We start from the raw sequence: 21,093 nt of genomic DNA on the forward strand, positions 1-21,093 counted from the left end.
GCTTATTAACCATGGAACTTAAAAGAACATAAAACGATGTGGAAATAACAAGATAAACATGAAACCATGACACAATTATTTTATTACAGAGTTCATCCACTTTGGACTATGTCTTCAGGCCCTGCTCAATAGTGGGGAGGCCTTCATTCATTAAGTGGCATAAAAAGAGATAAAATTACAAGCAACATTCAATTACAATCTGTATACCTCCAAGTTGGAATATGGATGAAGAATGGAGAGCCTAGCTTCAAAAACAGGTAGTACCACCGAATTCCTGGTGAAAAATCGTGCAAAAACGCCTATCCAAACACCTAATTCGGATAATCGGGCCTTTTGCACCTTCTCGGAACCTCCTTGTTGCTCAAGGCGAGGTCCTGACCTACTGCCAGGTTAGGTTCTGTTGCGTACAATGGCTTTTGAACTAATCTACCAGTCCTCTCCCCCTTTCATGTGCGGATAGTCCAATATGTATACGTTGGTGGCTAGCTCCTCAATTTCTGGGCAGTTCCAAACAAATGACAAGTTTTAGATGGCGGGTTTGTTTCAGGCAAAGATTCTCGGGCCCCTAAATAGTACGTGGTAACAACCCTGTTAAACATAGGCAAACAGTCCACGTATTATTTTCTCATTAACCCTCAAATGGAAGAATAATCTATCGGCGTAGTTGGATTCATCGCAAATCACAATCGGCAGTTTCCACCGGCGTATATACCCCAACCTTTACAACAGGCACCCTATGATAATAACAAACTTGATGGCTTATTAAACACAATTCATAACATATCAAGCCTCATCGCAAATCGCAATCTGCATAGAACCAGGGTTGGCACTCCATACTATTTCTCCACTTTTGCGAATTGTGATTGTGATATATCGCATCACAACTAGACTCTATCAGGGGTCGATTCATAAACACTTGATCCCCTCTAATCCGTGATATGCGATATCACAATCGCAATCGGGATCCTGTCGAGACCGCTTCAGAAACACTTTTCCTTTTGCGATTGCAATATGCGATTATTGCATCACAACTTTTCTTGCCTAGGGCCGATTTGAAACCACTGACCTTTGCCTTCTACGACAAGCGAAATGCAGGACCAATGGAAACCTACCACTTGGCACTTCCCCATTCACTGAAGTTTTGCCACGTTATCACCTCCTGCCACCTGCCTAAGTTAAACATAAACTTTGACTTGCTCTAACTTCTTCATACAAGATTGGATTTGAGTGTCATTCACACCATTGGAATCAGGATGATGAGCACTTCGATCCGATGCTAAGCTTATAGAGTTTCTACCACTTTGATTTTTTGAGCCTTTTACCATGCCACTAGTACTTTTTGAAGATCCACCTGGATCATGTGTGCCTCAGTGGGCCTAGGAATCCTTGATCAGTTAATGGTGGGATATACGGTAAATCCTAGAGGTGGTTACCCTTGATTAGGCCTAGGAATCCTTGTCAGTGGATGGCGGGATATATGGTAAAGCCTATAGGGTGGAGTCTCGGTTTAGGGCCTAGTGATCTGGTGTGGATTGCGGTAAAGCCTGAGAGACTAGGAGATAGGAAAATTCCTCAAGGTGTAGGTGGACAAATCTGGGGGCATCTATGTTTGTTTTGGCCTAGTGATCGGGTGGAGATCATGGTAAAGCCTATTATTACATGTTTATTGTTTGGGCCTAGTGATCTAATGTGGATTGTGGTAAAGCCTGGTTTCTATTGATGAGGATGAGGTGGTTTAGCCTCAGGATGCCCTAGTTGGTTCTTTTGGTTTGAGTCCCACATTCATGCTTGGAATATGGCATGGGGGTGATTGGCTAAAGAGACATTTGGCTTAGTCAATCTATAGTCAGGTGGAACGTGGTAGTTCCATACCGTGTATCTTATGTGTAAATGTATTGGTTTATATGTGGATTCTAAGGTTGATGTATCCTTGATATTTTTGTTGTTATTATGTTGGTTATAAACATGTATTATGACAATGATGATGCATGGTTCTCCTCATGTTTTAATCTGTAAATGAACGAACAATGTATCTATGACCTAATAGATGATAATGCAGTTAATGATATAAGGGAAAAATGATTCTTAGTGATTCTCAGATAAATATGAGACCCCTATGCTCGAACCTATTGTTTAAACTTATAGATTACATATTTGTGACATGTTTGACAAAATGCTTGTCATGGCTAGTAGGGGTCCAGTCTAGTCCTTGTCATTGTTTTTGCAAATGTATCATTGTTCTGTTGTGTAAATTCATTTTTGAAGGTGGCATTGAATTCTGGGCAGTGACCTCAGCTCTGGGCCTGAAAAAGTGGCACAAATCCCGAAGTCACAAGCATGGGGCCGAGGAGAAAATTCCCCAAATGCATGCATACCCATGATGTGGGAGCATCTGGAGCCTCTTTGACGCATGCTTGTCCATATCAAGGGAGCATCGAGGGGTTTAATAGTTTAAAACTTTAGTTGGTCTTAGGGGTTGGCTACTTAAGTGATTGGGATGGCTCCTGGTAGTTCTGTTGCTGATGTGGAAGGTTTGTATGGTGTGTTTTTGTCGATTCCACTTCCTTAAGGTGACTTAGGAGGTTGAATCCCATTATAGTGGCCTCTCATAGCATATTTACCCCAGTTGGCCGATTACTTGGGTAGATGTGGGATGAGGGTGTTACACAAATCTCTGAAGATGCAAAACTCTTTTAGAGTGAAAAGAGATTTGATCCCTTTAGGCACTTGGTAGATTTAGAGTTAAGATGGATCCATGTTGGTGATATTGTTATCATTGTCATTACTATTATTGTTACATTACAAGAATATTCAGTGTGTGAGATGATATATTAATTGGTGTTTTCATTAGATAAACTAAGCATCCGTGCTTGATAATATATATCATATGTGTTGGTATGCAATATATTTTTAAAGACCCAATCAATATCAATCTATGTCACACTAGTGCTTATTCTTTATAAAAATGTCTCAAAGCTTTTATATCTAATCTAGCGTTGGGGCTTCAAAAATTTGTCATGCATATTGGTGCTTAGTAGAGATATTTCGAAACCTCAATGTTATCATTGTGTAGCAAATTGATGTATATTATTAACATTGGCACACAGGTGTGTGCACTATTGACATATACACACTAACAAAAAATCGCCACAAGAACCTCCAATATCCTAGAATTTTTAATTATAGTGAAAAATCGTTAAAACTTTTCATAAAACCTTTCTTACCAATAGCAAAAGATATTTTTGGTAATTTTACCTAATATTGCAACACTTAAAACCTCTACACTAAAGTGTTTTTCATACCGTATACATAACTCTTAATCCATAAAAATTTCATATGTAAATCCTCAAACCCATCATTGTAATTGGGAAAGACTCAATTTATATAGGTTTTAACCCTGTACATAAATTACTTGCATAAAAATTCTAAAAACAGAAAATAAATAATGACGAGAATATAATACAAATACACAGAGATTTTCCCCTGGATCCCAAAATCGACACTATCAAATTGATTTTCCATTATGTTCCTTTCAATGTTAAAATGCATATATATACATGTTGAAGCATTCATAAACCCCAATCCAATAACCCTGGATTAGAACATAATTGTAGTTCCCTTGACCAAATCTACAAAATACCATGTGCAGAAAATCATCATGCCCAAAACCATGTGTGAAACCCATGCACAAAACCATAGGTAGGTCTACCCACCTAATATAGGGTTAAAAAAAAAATCCTCGGGGCGCTGCCTCGGACCCCATACAAGGGGGGCTACCACCCCCTTGAAACCCCTTGACAGAGAAAGTTACGCCTCCCTGTGACCCTCCAATTACACCCAATGCAACAAATAAAGGGTTATCACCCCATATGTATGACTAGTCATAAAAAGAATATAACACACCCAACAATTTACACCTCACAAATTTATCATTTCATATTTGTTTTAGTTAAAAAAACATTTAATAATAAAAACAATATAACTTTCACTTACTTTTATAAAACAATGAGTGTATATCTCGAATATGAAAAACCTCAAGTTTTTTCACTATGCAAAAAAATGCAAATTTGAAAAGAAATGATAGGAGTTTGGAATACTCTAAAGTAAAAAATCCGTATTATAATGACTTTGAAAATAAAAAAAATTGTAACATTGTGATGAAGCATCATCATATTACTTATAACTATAAGCAACAATAGCAAGGCCTAGATACACGTAAAAAGAGTCCCCAAAAATGTGTTGAAGCTTATCTTGAAATAAAGTGAGAGACTATAATCATAAGCCATATCATTGATGATTATTTATTATTGATTAAAGTCCATGAAGATTAAGTTACAAGTCAATTCCATTATTATTTATTATTATTAAAGTTTCAATTTAATCCTGAAGATTATGTTACAAGTCAAATCCATTACCTTGAAATTAGATTGCATTTACAATGTATCAATACACACATAACTATGATAATTAGGTTGCAATTACAATTAATAATAATAATAATAATAATAATATCTATTTTTAAGGTCACATCCAAGCCAGACACCAAATTGGTGTATGAGACCCCCTTGTTTGTGGGACAAGGGACCCACCTCCGCGCAGCGATTTGACTGCTAAGTCTACGAAGGCATACATACTCTACCCCCCTCTGGTTTTGAACCTGTGACCTCTTAAGAGGAAACACATGCTCTTAACCATTAGGCCCACTCAAGCTGTATATATCAATACACCCATAAGTAAACGGTATTTATTTATTTTATATTTTATATTTTAGGAAAACATAACTCATGAAATATGGAAACTAAATTATGAATTAATATTTTTAAATTCAAATTCATACATATTAAAAAAAATTATATTAATAATAACTTTTAAAAATATACATTTATGCTCATTTAAATGTTTATTTTGGAATGAAGTTTTTAGTTACGTAAAGAAGTATATTATTATAGAATAGAGTTTTTAAAATTTTAATTTAATTATTATATTATTAAATGGACAATATAGATTTAATCTTCTTAAAATATTTAAAAATATTATAGTAGATACATATATTAATAATTAAATTTTATTTTCAAAATAATTATATTATTTAAATATTTTTAATTAAATTGATTAATTAAAAAAAATTATATGAATAAATGTGATATGAAGTGATTTATGATCTTTTGGGTATGTAGTATCTATAAACCATGGTATTGGTCCATGATCCATGGTATTATAATAAAATTTATTTACATATAAAAAATCCCCACCATAAAATGAGATAAATTTCCATAATTAAAAATCTTATTCCATATATTTGTAAATGTATATATATTTTACTTCTTTTTATAGTTAATAATAATTAAAATAAAATTATAATTTAGTTAATTTTTATAAAAATAAATAAATTTTAAAATGTCCTATAAAATCAATATTTTAAGGCTTATTATCAATGAATATTTTAAAACTTATTAATATTTATTAATTATTTATATTTTAATAAGCTATTCCGATTAGTCGCCTGGTTTTATTTTTTATAAAAAATAATAATAAATTATATTATGAGGTTCTTGATTTAATGTTTATATACACTAATGGTTTGAGAGAAAAATTCGTTAGGGATGTTAAGGAAAATATTCATCCAAGAAAGGTACAACATACACACAAAGAGGACATGTGGAGTTGGTATAGCCCCCTGAAATCACAGGCACGCTTCCCAAACACAAACAAAGATGGCACGCTAGGGCAGCGCTGACTCCTCTGTTGGACTTGAACCTCTGACCATGGACCAGCCAATATAGCCGTTGTAGAAGGATATCAATACAATATAATATTTGACCACATAATCTACTAAATGTACGGAATTTACTCTCTCCTCCGCTCCAAACGTGCTAGCTGCCTGCTTTTCTTTGAATGGTCATATGACCGTTGGAATTGTAACGTTAGAGGTATTCATACTGCTCAGTTGAATTGAGTTTATGGCTTGAAGATACCGGTGCCCCCTGTTCCTGTTTTCAATCCCTTATTTTTGGCATTATTAATTTTCTATATTCAAATCAATAATTCAAGCCCATTACTTCACTTGAGGCCATTTGAATAATCCAAGAGGAATTTTCCCATTCCATACATACATTACATATTAATCTGTTTGTCTCTGCCTGTCTCGTTCCTTCCATGGGAAACGTCATCCATCCCCAATTATGTTCTGCGGAGTGAGCGAGAGTAGCTTCAAGGGGATAGATATAGAATAGATGTGGAGGAAAAATGAATTTCTGAGCTGACCTGATTTGGGCGAAACAAACAAATGAAAGAAGAAGAGTGAGGGTTTATGAGCGAGGAGACAGCCAGAGACAGAGGCAGAGTAAGAGTAAAGATTCTCAAAAGAGCCAGCAGATTTTGTGCAGCTAGAAGATATTCAAATTCATAGCATAGCTGTAACTGAGAACTTGGGCGTTATTGTCAGGAAGGATAATTCGAAGGTAGTAATAGGGATTAAGCACTGATTAATTAAAATGGGGGGTGAAGATGATGTAAGTGGAGGGAAAGATCAGGCTCAGGCTCAGGCTCAAGCGCCGACACAGGCTCAGGCACAGGCTCAGGCTCGAGCTCCTTCTCAGGCTCAGGCTCGAGCTCCTTCTCAGGCTCAGGCTCAGGGGGCTGTCCAAATTGACATCAATTATGAATTTTCTGCTCCCCGTTATTTTGATTTCTTACAGGGCGAGACGTCCGAAGAGGCCCATAAGGCCGAATGCTGGTTTAAAACAGCTTGCACCTACGCAGCATCACGTAAGTATATATCTATATGTTTTCAGTCAGTGAATTGTTTGTTTGTTTGTTTTTTTTTTTTTTTTTTTCAGAAACTAAAACCATTTTACTGTGGGTTGTTTGTATCGGGCATGATTTTTCTGAAAAAATGGATTACAATGGTACGTTTAACACCTAAAACTATTTATGTTTTGCCATGTGCACACACAAAGAATGCAAACCCAAACACCCAGCTCTAGTTGGGAATTTTCTCCGTTGCATCTTCCACCGAGCTCCATTCTTATGGAGTCACAGTAGAAACCAGCCACCTGTTAACCTAATTGAAGGATGTACAATTCTTCCACAGTCCAGTCATTCATTTAATCTCCTATATTCTAAGTAAGCCAAAACACACACAGAATGCAAAACCATACACCCAGTTCTGGTTGGGAATTTTCTCTGCTGCATTTTCCACTGAGTTTCATTCTTATGGAGTCACTGTAGAAACCAACCACCTATTAACCTTCTTGAAGGATGTAAAATTCTTCCACAGTCCAGTCATTCCTTTAATCTCCTATATTCTAACTAAGCCAAAACAGGGTTTCGTTAGTGGACATCTCACCACTCACTCACAGAGGTTTGTTAATCGTGGTATTAAATTCAGGGTTTTCTTAGCCCTAATTTGCACCTTCCCAATGACGATCTAGTTCACTGGTAAACCAGATGAATCCTTTATAGCCAATATCTGTTAGATCTGGGAATTGAATGCTGGATGGGAACAGGGGTCTCAATTCAGGACTTAGCATTGTCATGATTCCTCGCCTTTTAGAAAGTACTATGAAATACATCCTCAAGGAACATAGATAGATGAATGATTGAAGCCAAAAAACGTGATCTATGACATGACTCATTTTTCTTTCTCTGATTGAGGCCAAGAAATGTAATCGGTGACATGCTTATTTTGTCTCTTTCTGATTGAAGCCAGGAATTGAGGTCTGTGACGTGATTAGAAAGTACTATGAAATACATCCTCAAGGGTATAGATAGATGAATGATTGAAGCCAAAAAACGTGATCTATGACACGACTCATTTTTCTTTCTCTGATTGAGGCCAAGAAATGTAATCGGTGACATGCTTATTTTGTCTCTTTCTGATTGAAGCCAGGAATTGAGATCTGTGACGTGATTAATTTGTTTTTTTCCAATGCAGCTTTTGTGCCAAAGATAAAACCAAGACGATCTTTTGCCTTTGAAGCACTGTGTAGCTTCCAAGAAGCTATGCAGGCTGAACAGGTATGATCTCTCTCAGATTCTCCATCTGTTTCTATCTGCTAAGTAATTTACTTTCAATTATTTGTTCAAAGGTTCTTACATTTATATTTTGTACAGTTGGTTGCTGCTAGCTTACCACCTGAATATTCCAAGGAGAATGGATGCACAGTTCCCAGGTTTACAACTTTCAAAATAACAACTATTTATCATCACATATTTCTATACATTAATTTTTTTTCTGGAGATAGAAGTTCTCCTCACTTGCCTGCATATTACGCATCCAAGTGAGGAAGCTGGTATCTTGCCAGTGCCCTATGGATTCCCCCCCTCTTCTTGGTTTTCTGGATGAAGGGCAGTATTAACCACCAGCTGTACTAATGGCTGGTAATCCTGAAGGACTTGGTGGGAATGGATCCCATGGCCTCCCTTAGCATTGCATTTTAGCAGAAATGGTTGAACCAACTGAGCTGTCCTTAGGACTGTATATGCATCTAGTTATGCAAATAGAAATCCTTTTATTGACATTATTATGAAGGGCACATTCCCTTGTAATTATGGCCCACCGTAGCAAATGAGTCAGCTGTGAGATGTCTTAATATAAATAAAATTTACTTTGGTATCTGATTGTGTATTTTTCTTAATACCTCTGTTCAGCTCCACTGCCAATTCTTATTCGACAGAAATGAGCAAAGCAAATTCTACCGAATCCAAGGATAATGTGAATTCTACTGAATCCAAGGATAATGTGAATTCTACTGAAGCTAAGGATAATGTGCATTCTACTGAAGCTAAGGATAATGCAGATCCTACTGAATCTAAGGATAATGCTCACCAAGACATTAATAAAGGTAAGCCTAGATCATGGTTCTCTATAACGTTAAGCTAAAAAGCAGAGTCTGTTAATGTTTTCCTTTTTTATGATATTTATGATTTAGTTTCAGAAGAGATATTAGATTAGTTCAGAATAAATACTACATTAATTAAGGTAAGCCTAGATCATGATTCTCTATAACGTTCAGCTAAAAAGCAGAGTCTGTTAATGTTTTCCCTTTTTATGATATTTATGATTTAGTTTCAGAAGAGATATTAGATTAGTTCAGAATAAATACTAGAGTCTAGACTCTACAGTGCTGTATAAATAGGAAACTGTTTGTCTGCAATTAACCACAATAAATACTTTGATTTCTGATTGCATTTTTAGCACAACAAGATTTCCATTGGACATCCTATAACGTACACCCCAGTAAAGTCTATAATCTAAAGCTCTCTTGGCTAGTAGCCCAGAAAACATCAAAAGGTTCTTACAAAACATGAAAACCGTTGATTTCAGGTCCCTTATTAACCAATGCATCAACATGTACTGCATACATTGGACATCTCCTCAAGCACCTCCCCACTTGCATGGTTGCAATATGCTGTAAGGAAGTTGGTTTAGCCAACCCCGTGAGAATTGTGATTATCTACATCATCTATACATTTTATGCTTTTACAATGACAATCCACTTTAAACTTCTGAGCTACAAACAAACTTCGTGCTACTTCATAGGATCCCAACTAGATGAAATTTAAATTCAAACATGTCTGTAACCTACTTAAGTCTCAAAAATGATCTTGTGGCTTATGGTCCCAAACTTATATTCCATCATATAGTCAACATATTAACATTGTATGCTTTTCCAATAACAATCAAGTTCTACTTTTCGAGCTATAAACAAACTTCTTGCCACTTCATAGGATCCCAAGTAGAGGAAATGTGAATTCACACATGTTTGTAACCTACTTAAGTTTAAAATTTTTTATCAAGTGGCTACTAGTACCTTTTGTTTTCAATGTCATATTTATCCTTCATATTAGTCAACTTACTAATTCTAATAAATACAGTGTTACCCTCAAAAGTTGGAGGCATAACTTCTTCAAATTATGAACTAGCTCTTGACAAGATGTACTTTTGGAGGAAAATTATTTCTTTGTGGCACTCTCAATTACTCTAGGTCTTCTTCAATGTTTTCTCCTAGCTAGTTGGCTCTTAGTCATTTCCCATGTGAGTTTGGAGTTAGTTTGGATCCTTTGTTAATGGCATTTGATTTGCGTGTATTCTATTAATTTGGAAACTTCAACATGGGTTTCTAGACAGTCAATGTGGCATGGAACAATGTTCTCTTCCTCTTCCTCTTTCCAAAACTTGTCACGTAATTAATGCATTGAGACTGGTTAGTAGGGTTTGAAATAGCAACTTGGCTCCAATACCCACTTGGTGTGAAATAAAAAGCTTTTCAAAAAATCCATTTCAATTGATATCTTGGGGAAATTCCAACACCACCTTTTTCACATGCAAGAATAATACGGAATAATGTAGCTGTTGAATTTCACATATTTTAATAAGTATAAATCAACAATGCATCTTTGAACACATTTAATCATGAAAGAAGGAATCAGGGTTAATACCAAAAAAATACATTAGTAATAACGCTATCAAGGCACGCATTCAAGCAAAATGGTAAAATCATGAAATAAGGAATCAGGGTTAATACCAAAAAATACATTAGTAATAACACTATCAAGGCACACATTCAAGAAAAATGGTAAAAAATTTCAAATGCATAAGAAATGAGGAGTTAAGGCAGGAACAACTACCAAGGGGCATGACATCCTCTCAACCGTAGGGGAAATCACCTTGAATGCCACCTCCATGTTATTTATGGGATAACAAGTATGCAAATAGACTCAAATGAGTTCAATGTTCATGCACAAATATGGTCCAAATCTTGGCGTCTAATCTTAGCTCATTCAAACATTTTGAATTCACTCCAAACAATGTTTGGCGCAAGTTACCAATCAAGTTTTGAACCTCTACATTTGCTTGAAGTATAGCATTCTTGATATACTGCCTGAATTGAGCCTCCTTGCATTTGTTATAAGTTTGAATTTGCCTCCAATGCCTGCTTGCAGAGACAAGCTTGACCCTCTCTTGACTTGGATTACAATGTTTAACCAATGTGAGTCCATCAAATATATCCCTTCAAATGATTCAATTGTGTCCTTTCATTTGATGCAAATGTGACTCCTTTCATTTCCTGTTGTATCTGGGTTCTGGCAATTGCAAGTATGGCCCTTCTAAGTTGTGCATTCACTATTATAATTCTTCTCAAATCTTCTTCTCTTGAAGCATTGGAATTCTTGACAAAGAATCTTAACACACAATCCCTTGAATCATCAGCCAGAATCTCTAGTAGATTACAAATCCTACAACAATGTATTCAATGTCTAGCTAATGTGAACCTGAGTAATAGCAATGTTCCCTTTTTTGGCAATGCGTTTGTTGCTTGGCCAAATCATTGTAGCTACAGATTTTTCTCTGAAAAGTAAGCTGCATCCATTGTTGTAATTTTTCTCAACACACAATCCCTCAATTTGTCAACAAGAAGCTCTAGTATATGAGAATTACAAATCCTGCAACAATCTCCAACATTCTTCTATCATCAAGCACCAAGAATAAACAATATATCAAGCATCACAATGAGTTACACGAATAACACCTTGAACCCAGCGATTTCATCCGCTGACAATGTTTTTGATTTATTTATATGTATGCTATGCACCTAACATAAAAGTCTAATTCATGCTCCTCATGTTCTGTGTTTAGCATTGGGGCCACTGTAGAAGGTATTTAATCAGGGCACCATAATTGCATTGCTTTGGATCAGGGCACCATAAATCTGAGTTAATTATCATATAGTCTACCTGAAATTGGGGGAAATAACTGTGCAATCTGATCTTTGAAAGAATTAAGCGTCAAATGTACTTGTAATTATGGTATTGGTGGAAGTTGCTTACACTCCGCATGTTAAATTGGAATTTTAGCGATGGAGGTCTATACTCCTGGTGCACAAGTTATGCCCAAGGTGGTCTCAAGCAAGCCTTCCATAGCAAAGTCTGCAGGCAAGAAGTCGTCCAAACAACCAAATTCAGGAGGAAATTGCGGAACAGAAGTTAAAAATTCTAGACAGGCTATAAACAGGCAAGTTTTGTCAGGAAAATCTAGTAATCCTATTGTATGTGGTAAAACCTAACTACCTAACTACAAGATATTATCCATTAACAGCCATGTGTAATAATGTAATTTTCAGATGCATTAGGAGTATTTCGTTAAAGAAAGAAAACTGTGCTGAAAACAGTGCTGCACAAGAAAACCAAGCAGTGAAAAGGCAAAAGCTTGAAGCAGGACGATTACGGCAGGTAACATGATTGTTGAATTGAATGATCATTTTGTTGATATTGTTTTTGCTGATCGCGTTTAATATGCATATGTAAATGGGTTGTGTTTGGGATAGAGAGATGTCTGTTAATTTTACGCCTTTTTTCCCTTTTTATTTCAGATTCTGAAGATAAAGGAACACATTTTGCCACACAAAACACATCCAAACAGACCAGCTAACAAAGAATCAACTGCTTCAATCTATAAAAACAATGAAAGAAATTGGAACTCAGCTTCTAAGGTAGAGTTTGTAACTTTGTTTCTATCAACCTTACATCTTGCGTATTCATGCACATTCTTCTCCTGCTTAATGTAATAATGACCATGTTTCTTTGTAGTTAGCAAAATTGGCTTCTCCATTTGATTCTGTTGTTGAAAAAGTTATTTTTTTTCAGTGTAGAACATCTGAGCAGCTTCACAAGCAGCAGTCCCTATCTCATGTAAGAAAATTATCATTCATCTTTTCTTAGTGTTTTAGGTGGTTATTGTCCTTGGTGTTTCATTGCATAAGGAATTTATTTCAGGATGGTACTGGTGCACCTTCTCAAAACCCCAGAGCATTAATGCTCACAATACCGAAGGATCCTGGACTTGAAACTGCTCAGAGAAGTCGGCCGACAAGGTATATTCTGGAATCAATTTTGTGTTAACTCTTTCCAGTTTGTGTGAATACCGACTTGCACTAGCATTGATTCTTTAAAAGCAAACCACAAAGTCTTGAAAAACAACACACATGTCTGACATATCAGTCATTCTTCTTATATTTATTCAGGTTTAAGAGTGCGGAAGAGCTTGAAGAAGAGATGCTTGCCAAAATTCCAAAGTTCAAAGCACGTCCACTCAACAAAAAAGTAAGTATGCAACACAAACTATTACAAACTATGTCCGAACTTGAAGTTTCAGACATATTCTCATCCATTTATGTAAATTGCAGATATTGGAGGCTCCACTCTTGCCACCATTGCATAAGACTGTCCCTCAGTTACCAGAATTTCAGGTTCAGTTTGGGCACCAAACATATTCTATATATTTTATCTCTTTATATTCATCCTAACATAGTCAGGCCCTGTTTGAAGTTCTTTTTGGATTGAGATAAATATTTGTTCGGCTGCAACCTGACAGGAATTCCATTTGAAGACAATGGAGAGGTCTTTGCAACATTCTTCTGCTTCATCATCTACAGATTCAGCTGTGGTAAGGAAATCATCTTTACCCTTCTCATGGTATTTGGAGTTTTCAACAAAGAACATTAACAACCACTTTCAACTCTGATATTTGAACATGTTAACGATGGAGAGAAGGAATTCTGTCTTCACCAGGATCAGAGAAATAAAAATCTATATGTTATGGTGTCTGCAATTGGTTTACATCGCCAGATTCTGAATAAATCATCTTTCTAAATGCAGATTCCAGATAAGCGGCGGTGTGAATCTGTTACTGCAGTTGTTCTGACTGAGCCCAGACCACCACACTTGGAAACTTCTTTGCGTGCACGCCCACCAAAGTGAGTCATCATTTTTTGAAACTTGCTAATCTTTTATCTAGAAGTTAAGAGGCAGAAAAATACAGAATGTAGTAAAGCCTTCAGAAGACCAGAAGATGTCCTTAAGAATACTTTGAATCTTCTGTGTGGCACTGCAGAGTTTGTTTTTTTCAGCCCCTTGAACAGGGGCTACAGAGACAACATCAACAGCAGTTTTTCACTTGCATGCTATGAAATTTTGTAGTTAGATCATTTCATCTCTTTAATTCAGGCCCTTTGAATGGGGGATATAGAGATAACAGCAGCTTTTTTTAGTTCTGACTGTGCCCAGGCCAGGAAACTCCTTTGCATGCATGCCCCCCAGATAAGAAACGTTAGCAATGCCTTGAGAAGACCCAAAATATTTCGGGAGTGATTTGAATCTTGTTGTGTAGAGACAAAATCATCTGCACTTTTGTCACTCACATGCTATGAAAGGCTGTGGCTTGGTTGCTTTGTTGCAGATCACTTGTGAAAGATCCAACGGAAAAATAGCTAGATGCGTAAACTATTACATGTTGAAGAAAGTAACTTTTATTTTTGTAATTGCATTTCATTTATGTTTCTGCTCTCAGAAAGGTATTGTAATGTTTAGTTACTCCGTGGTATACTATTGCCTGTCAGATCGCTCTTATTGAAGCCCTTTGGACAGGCTATAGAGACAACACCATCAATAAAACTTTGTGGTCCGATTGCTTTGTTACGGATCATATTAGATGGGTAAACTATTGCATGTTGGTCAATGAAACTTAGTGGTTCAATTGCTTTGTTACAGATCATATTAGATGGGTAAACTATTGCATGTTGGTCAATGAAACTTTGTGGTTCAATTGCTTTGTTACGGATTATATTAGATGGGTAAACTATTGCATGTTAAAGAATTTGTAATTGGATTTCATTATTTTTCGGTTCTTGGGAAGGCACTGTAATGTTTTGGTAAACTATTGCATGTTGAAGAATTGGTAATTGGATTTCATTATTTTTCTGTTCTTGAGAAGGCACTGTAATATTTTGGTAGACATCAGAATATAAGCCTTACGAACTTCATTAGTCTGGCTCTGGGAAATTAATCTAGTTTATGCTCTTTCTAAAATATAATACTCTTTTGCTTATTCATGTAAATGTTCAGAGTTAAGAGCTCGGAAGAGTTAGAGGAAGAAGAGTTGCAAAAGATCCCAAAATTCAAGGCTAGGCCACTTAATAAAAAGGTACCAGTTAACAAGTTTGTACTCTGTCCATATAGTCTGCAATCTTATATATGAAGTTTCTGAATGATCTTATGTTTGCAGATATTCTGCAGTAAGGGGGATCTTGGTATATTTTGCAATCTCAAACGTCAAGTCACAACACCTGTGGTAGGATGCATGTTAATTAATAAGTTGATGCAATTAAAAGTACGTTTAAGGTTCATTGTTTTAGGAAGATATTAAATCGTTTACTATCTGAATCAGGGATTTCATTTTGCCACGGATGAGCGCCTTCCTCCGCCTCCACCAACTGAACTATTTAAAAAGGTTAGGAGCTTAATCCAGATAGATGATTGATCAGGAAAAAAGCCTCGGTAGTGAGGTGTCAGCTTTCAGTTATTATCGTGCAATTGAGATTTTAATACTTTGGGAAATGCTGTGTGTTTTTTATCAGCTCTCTCTCAATTCAGAACCTCATCATGACCCAGTGCCTCGACTAACAGTTCCTCATCCATTCCATCTCCTAACAGAGGTTCGTAGCCCTGCCAAATTCATTTTGGAATTTGAAGCATGGTTTGTCATAATTTGATGGTATTTTTTCCCCAACTTTTAGGAGCGTGGGGCAGAAAAGGAAATGAAGTTCATGACACAGTTGCTAGAGGGTGAAGAGAAAGAGCAGGAAGCACGGATTCCAAAGGCTAATCCATATCCTTACACCACCGATTATCCTCTAGTAAGCACTACAACAACATTTTTGCTTTTGGGCATAGCTCCATATGTAAGATCAAGAATATTCAGGAGATTGTGAAGATCATAGAGTACTCAGTATATTACTGATTACATGCATGCATAATTGTGTAGTTTGACGTGAGCAAGAAATCTTCAAACAATTAGACCACCTTTTGGACATCTGATAGGGATTTTTTCTTAAGTTGTCTGTGATTCTCTTTGGCTTGGTTTTCTTGGTGAGCGAGAGAGAGTTTTCCAACATGGCATTGTGAAATTTACATGTAAATAACATAAATGATTCCTTGTAAAAGCAGTTTGTGGCAACATTCATCTGACATTCCCACTACCTTCCAGATTCCGCCAAAGCCAATCCCCAAGGAATGTACCAAGCCAGAACCTTTTCAACTTGAAAGTTTAATGAGGCATGAAGAGGAGCTACAGCGGAGGATGGAAGAGCTTGAAAGGATCGAATGGGAGGAGCAAGAGAGGAGAAAGTTTCGAGCTCAACCTATTTTAAGCAGGTAAGTCATTATACTGCTGAATATTCGAAAAGGTTGTGAATGAAATGAAAGAGAATCTACCAACAATGTAGAATGTACTTCATATAAAAAATGACTGAACTCAGGGGCAACAGTTTAAGCATGTGAAGGGTTAGTTATTATTTTAGCTGAAAGAAAATCATAGCATGTTCATTATTTTAGCTGAAAGAAAATTATAGCATGCTAGACAGATTTCGTCATAACTAAAATCTGCATTGCTAACTTTTGGAAATGTTTGTATTGTTTCTATCCAACTACACTTTTGGAAATGTTTGGTGGTTGCTTGCGTTATAAAGATAAAGTACATGTACCAAACAGAATCCATAATTACATTACAACTGTTGTAAATGAAATGAAAGAAAATCTACCAACTATGTAGAATTTGCTGCATATAAAAAATGATAAAACCCAGGTACAACAGTTTATGCATGCTAGGCACTGATGACGTCATAACTAAAATTTGTTTTGCTAACTTTTGGAAATGTTTGACGGGCTTTCATTTTAAAGATTACAGCATATGTACCATGGTCAAAGTTGCTTAAGCAAAATTTTAATGATCAAAGCCTGAAATACTCTAAATATGTTTCCATGTATCATTATATATGTTGCATTAGTATCATTAGTATCATGACAGAGAATATGGACCACCCTCAACATGGAATCCATACTTTACAACTGTGACCATTGCAAAAGTTTTATTTATTTTTGTAGTTGTTTGTCTGAGGTTTGTTTTTATCGAACTACGCTTTTGGAAATGTTTGGTGTGTTGTTTACATTATAAAGATAATATATACCACACCTCGGAAACAGAATTCATAATTTACATTACAACTGTCTCCATTCCAAAAATTGTTGATGTTCAAAGTTTGAAACACTCTAGATTTCTTTCTATGTATCTATTGTTTTGTGGTTTGCATTAGTAATCAAGACAAATGGTATTATGACAAGTAATATGAACCACCCTCAACAAGTAATATGAACCATCCTTTCCACTTCCCTTTAGTTTCTTTACGGAGAAAATCCTTTCTACTGATTCAAATTTGCAAGTCCATCATTATATGAGAATTTGAGGTTGAAATTTGCATCTTATATGCCACCTTTTTACCAGACCTTCAATGTGGTAGTAGATCTCCCCAGCTAAGTGTGATAGTGAAATTTGCATTTTATCTACCACTCTGTTCTATGTTACAGAATTTCAATGAAGCTCCCTGGAATGCTTTTGCACTACTGGTCTGAGACTCTGAGTTCCTCAGCTTGGGTCCTTACATCTTCACACTTGCCATCCTCTCTACTTCCCTTTAGTGTTATTATGGAGAAAAGCCTCTTAGTCTGAGTTCCTCAGCTTAGGTCCTTACATCTTCACACTTGCCATCCTTTCTACTTCCCTTTAGTTTCATTATGGAGAAAAGCCATTTACTCTACTGGTTTAAATTTGTGAGTCATCATTATATCAGAATGGATATAGATCTCCCAGCTAAATATGAAGTTCAAATTTATATCATCTATGTCACCTTTTTACCAGACCTTCAAAGTGAAGGTAAATCTCCCCAGTTAAGTGTGATAGTGAAATTTGCATTTTATCTACCACTCAGTTCTATGTTACAGATTTTTTCAATGAAGAAGTAGATCTCCCCAACTAAATATGATGGTGAAATTGCATCTTACTTATAGTCTGAGCTTAGGTCCTTACATCTTCACACTTGCCATCCTTTCTACTTCTCTCTAGTTTCATTATGGAGAAAAGCCACCTACTCTACTGGTTTAAATTTGCGAGTCATCATTATATCAGAATGGATATAGATCTCCCAGCTAAATATGTAGTTCAAATTTGCATCTTATATGCCACCTTTTTACCAGACCCTTCAAAGTGAAGGTAGATCTCCCCAGCTAAGTGTGATAGTGAAATTTTCATTTTATCTACCGCTCAGTTCTATGTTACAGATTTTTTCAATGAAGTAGTAGATCTCCCCAACTAAATATGATGGTAAAATTTCAGCTTGTGACTAGAGATTAGACCTTAAAACGTTCTAGAGGTGGTAAACCCATACTCTGGTTATTGTATTTTGAAATTTCCAGTTCTGCAATTTTCCTACAGATACTTGAAATGTTTTTTCTCTAAAGTTTCCTGAGTTTCAGTTTTTAGGCCTTGAAAGGGGTACTTCCCTTGCATCTTCATACTTTCCTTGCATCTTACTGTTTACTAAAATAATAATTTTGAAATCTCCAATGCTTTGGGAAATCCCTCTACTCTTATCCTATCATTGACTTTGGGTTGGTTGTCAGTAGCTATTCCTGACAAGTCACAATGCCTCTGATTTTGGATGACTCTTCCCTTTTGGCTTTGCCCGGTTTTTTTGTAGAAGTCTTACCTGTGTGGCTAGAAATCCCTCTGCTCCTGTACTTTTCAATTCCAACTTACAGGATACTCCAGGCCCTTGGCCAACCTATTGAATTTGGTTTGGCTTAGGTCCTTACATCTTCACACTTGCCATCCTTTCTACTTCCCTTCAGTTTCATTATGTAGAAACGCCTCTTACTTCAATGATTCAAATTTTCAAGTTCATTTTATCTTGGATGATTTCTCCTTGGTCTTTGGCCAGATTCTTCTTAGTGGATACCACTTTAGTTCCAACTAGGCATAAGTGTTTAAACACTAGAAGCAATGACTGTACAGTGACTGAAAGCAATGACTTTGGGATTCTGCTAGTCCTTAAGAGATGTTTAGAATACCCTCAAAATGCTCCATTATCACAATACGCCATTAATAAGTATGGAGGTTAATTTTTTCACAGAACTCAACAAATCAGCAGACCTATAGCCGAAACAGGTGTTAAGACTTTTACAAGAGGTCCATTGAGAAACCATTTATATAGTTGCTGGTATAAACATGATTCAATTTGAAAAACTTGTGATCAAAATTTAGAGTAAATAGGCAACTAGCGTAGTAGAATTTAAATGTAAGGCTGGAAGTTACGTTTTTGATGCATGAGTTAATTGTGAAGGATTTGTGGGACTAAATTTGGTAAACAACAAATTAGAGATCAATCTACTAATAATGTGCAGTTTAGAGCATGTTTACTTCTAATGATTGTTCTGAACCTAATATTCTGTATAAATATTATGGTATAAATGTTTATTTTATGTATCATTTGTACTTTTGCCATCTGGTGAAAAGTTGACAATTTTAAAAAATGCAGTGTTCCTGAGCATGTTCCTGAGGTAGTGCCCAGAAAACCTCTTACCGAGGTACACGAGTTCACGTTCCATGCAGATGCTCGTGCTCTCGAACGTGCAGAATTTGATCAAAAGGTATTGTATTTGCATTTGCTGTGTGAGGATACATTCTTTTGTCATTAATTCAAGTAAAGTTTAATTTATCTTCCAATTTACTTTGTCGATGAAAAATCATATGCAGGTCAAGGAGAAAGAGAATTTATATAAGAGATTCAGGGAGGACTATGAGACTACCAAGAAAGTGAGTGCATTTCCTTAAACTTTTAATGTCCTAACTTGCATTTCATATTTAAGAATATGTGTTTCCTACTAAATAATCAAAACTCTACTAGGGAGGGTTCCTTTTCTCACAAACAAAAACTTGTTATACACCAATTTGGTGTTTAGCTTAGCTGTGACTTTAAAATTAAATTGTTGTTATTATTATTATTTTTTCTTTTGTGGTTATTATCTCTGTCTAGTGGCCTACCTTTCTCTGCATACTAATTTGAGGCTTCGTTGTCGTTGATGATGAAGCTGGAGGAAGAAAGATTGATTAAAAGGATGAGGAGGACAATGGTTCCTCATGCTCGACCAGTGCCAACGTTTGACAAGCCCTTCATTCCTAAAAGGTATCAATCAACCATCATTATTGATATCCTTTTCTTCACTGTTATTTCATCGTCTGATCCTCATCATCGTGCATGTATGTGGTAATAGGTCATCGAAGGAACTCACAAAACCTAAATCTCCGAATCTGAGGGTTAATCATAAGGAGCGAAGACAGTCAATGATGTCGAACAAGGAGCGAAAGCAGTCAATGACACCGAGTCTGCAAAAAAACGTCCAAATGCGATGATTTTATTTATTTATTGTAGCTTAAAATGGATGATTGCATCCATTCCATTTTGTGCCATAGATGCCTCCTGATGTCTGCCTGCTGCCTCACCGGTGGAAGATGGAGTAATTAATGAATGATATTCTTTTCACCCTACCCTAAATACAGGGTTTGGTTGATTTCCTTCCACTTGAGAATTGGTGTACTCCAACAAAGTTCTTAAAATTTCTAACCTCTCCTGATTCAGTCAAATGAGAACTTTGCCTGATATGTAATATAGATTAATCAATGCCATTGATTTGATTAATTCTTTTTATTACTGTTCCTACCTTTGGCTGCTGTTCCTACTTTTTATTAGTGTTTACAACATTGCACATTGCATATGTTGTCTGTTGGTGGATTTCTTGGTCCAGCAGTGGGAATTAATGATTTGGGACACACTCAACATAATAACACGTTTACCATGTAAACAATTAAGGCTTCGTTGTATGAAAGAATTTTGAACCCAAAAGCGTGTGAAAATATAGCTTTGTTTTGTCAATGTTAGATTCCTGACCGCCAGAGTTCAATTTTGGCATGTGATATGTTAAGTCATAATGAATATTCCTTATAATGGCTTTTAATATTATTGTGTAAATATTGTTGTCTAAACAATTTTTCTGAAGATGAAAATATGTATATTTCTCATATGAACTAAAGTTTTTTGGGATGTAAGGATGAATCTCTATAGTCAATAATCTTGTTACATGTATTTTTAAAATGTATAAATGTTTTTTTTTTAAATGTTTAGAGTTAAATAGCATTTACCAGCC

General features: G+C 35.9%; 1 protein-coding gene across 1 annotated transcript; it reads left to right on the forward strand.

The window, feature by feature from the left end:
• The first annotated feature begins 5,808 nt into the window (after positions 1 to 5,808).
• Positions 5,809 to 20,597, forward strand: LOC149181124 (protein TPX2-like). The gene is made up of 23 exons (XM_089416454.1): positions 5,809 to 6,768; positions 7,937 to 8,019; positions 8,116 to 8,174; positions 8,653 to 8,846; positions 11,860 to 12,016; positions 12,126 to 12,234; positions 12,375 to 12,494; positions 12,649 to 12,693; positions 12,778 to 12,875; positions 13,026 to 13,104; positions 13,188 to 13,250; positions 13,376 to 13,447; positions 13,660 to 13,757; positions 14,905 to 14,983; positions 15,065 to 15,130; positions 15,227 to 15,289; positions 15,417 to 15,494; positions 15,576 to 15,695; positions 16,046 to 16,212; positions 19,428 to 19,539; positions 19,646 to 19,705; positions 19,981 to 20,075; positions 20,164 to 20,597. The coding sequence occupies exons 1-23, from the start codon at positions 6,495 to 6,497 to the stop codon at positions 20,300 to 20,302; spliced, it is 2,430 nt and encodes an 809-aa protein (XP_089272580.1). The 5' UTR covers positions 5,809 to 6,494; the 3' UTR covers positions 20,303 to 20,597.
• The last annotated feature ends 496 nt before the right edge of the window (positions 20,598 to 21,093 follow it).

The sequence above is a fragment of the Pinus tabuliformis genome, chromosome 3_2 (assembly GCF_031772625.1).
Source record: "Pinus tabuliformis cultivar Carrire ecotype Pingquan chromosome 3_2, CPIR1, whole genome shotgun sequence".
NCBI classification, from domain to species: Eukaryota; Viridiplantae; Streptophyta; class Pinopsida; order Pinales; family Pinaceae; genus Pinus; species Pinus tabuliformis.

Coding starts and splice junctions, on each gene's coding strand:
- LOC149181124 (XM_089416454.1), top strand. CDS start 6,495: ATGGGGGGTGAAGATGATGTAAGTGGAGGGAAAGATCAGGCTCAGGCT. Junction 6,769..7,936: donor TTGCACCTACGCAGCATCAC/GTAAGTATATAT, acceptor TTTCCAATGCAG/CTTTTGTGCCAAAGATAAAA. Junction 12,694..12,777: donor AGCAGCAGTCCCTATCTCAT/GTAAGAAAATTA, acceptor AATTTATTTCAG/GATGGTACTGGTGCACCTTC.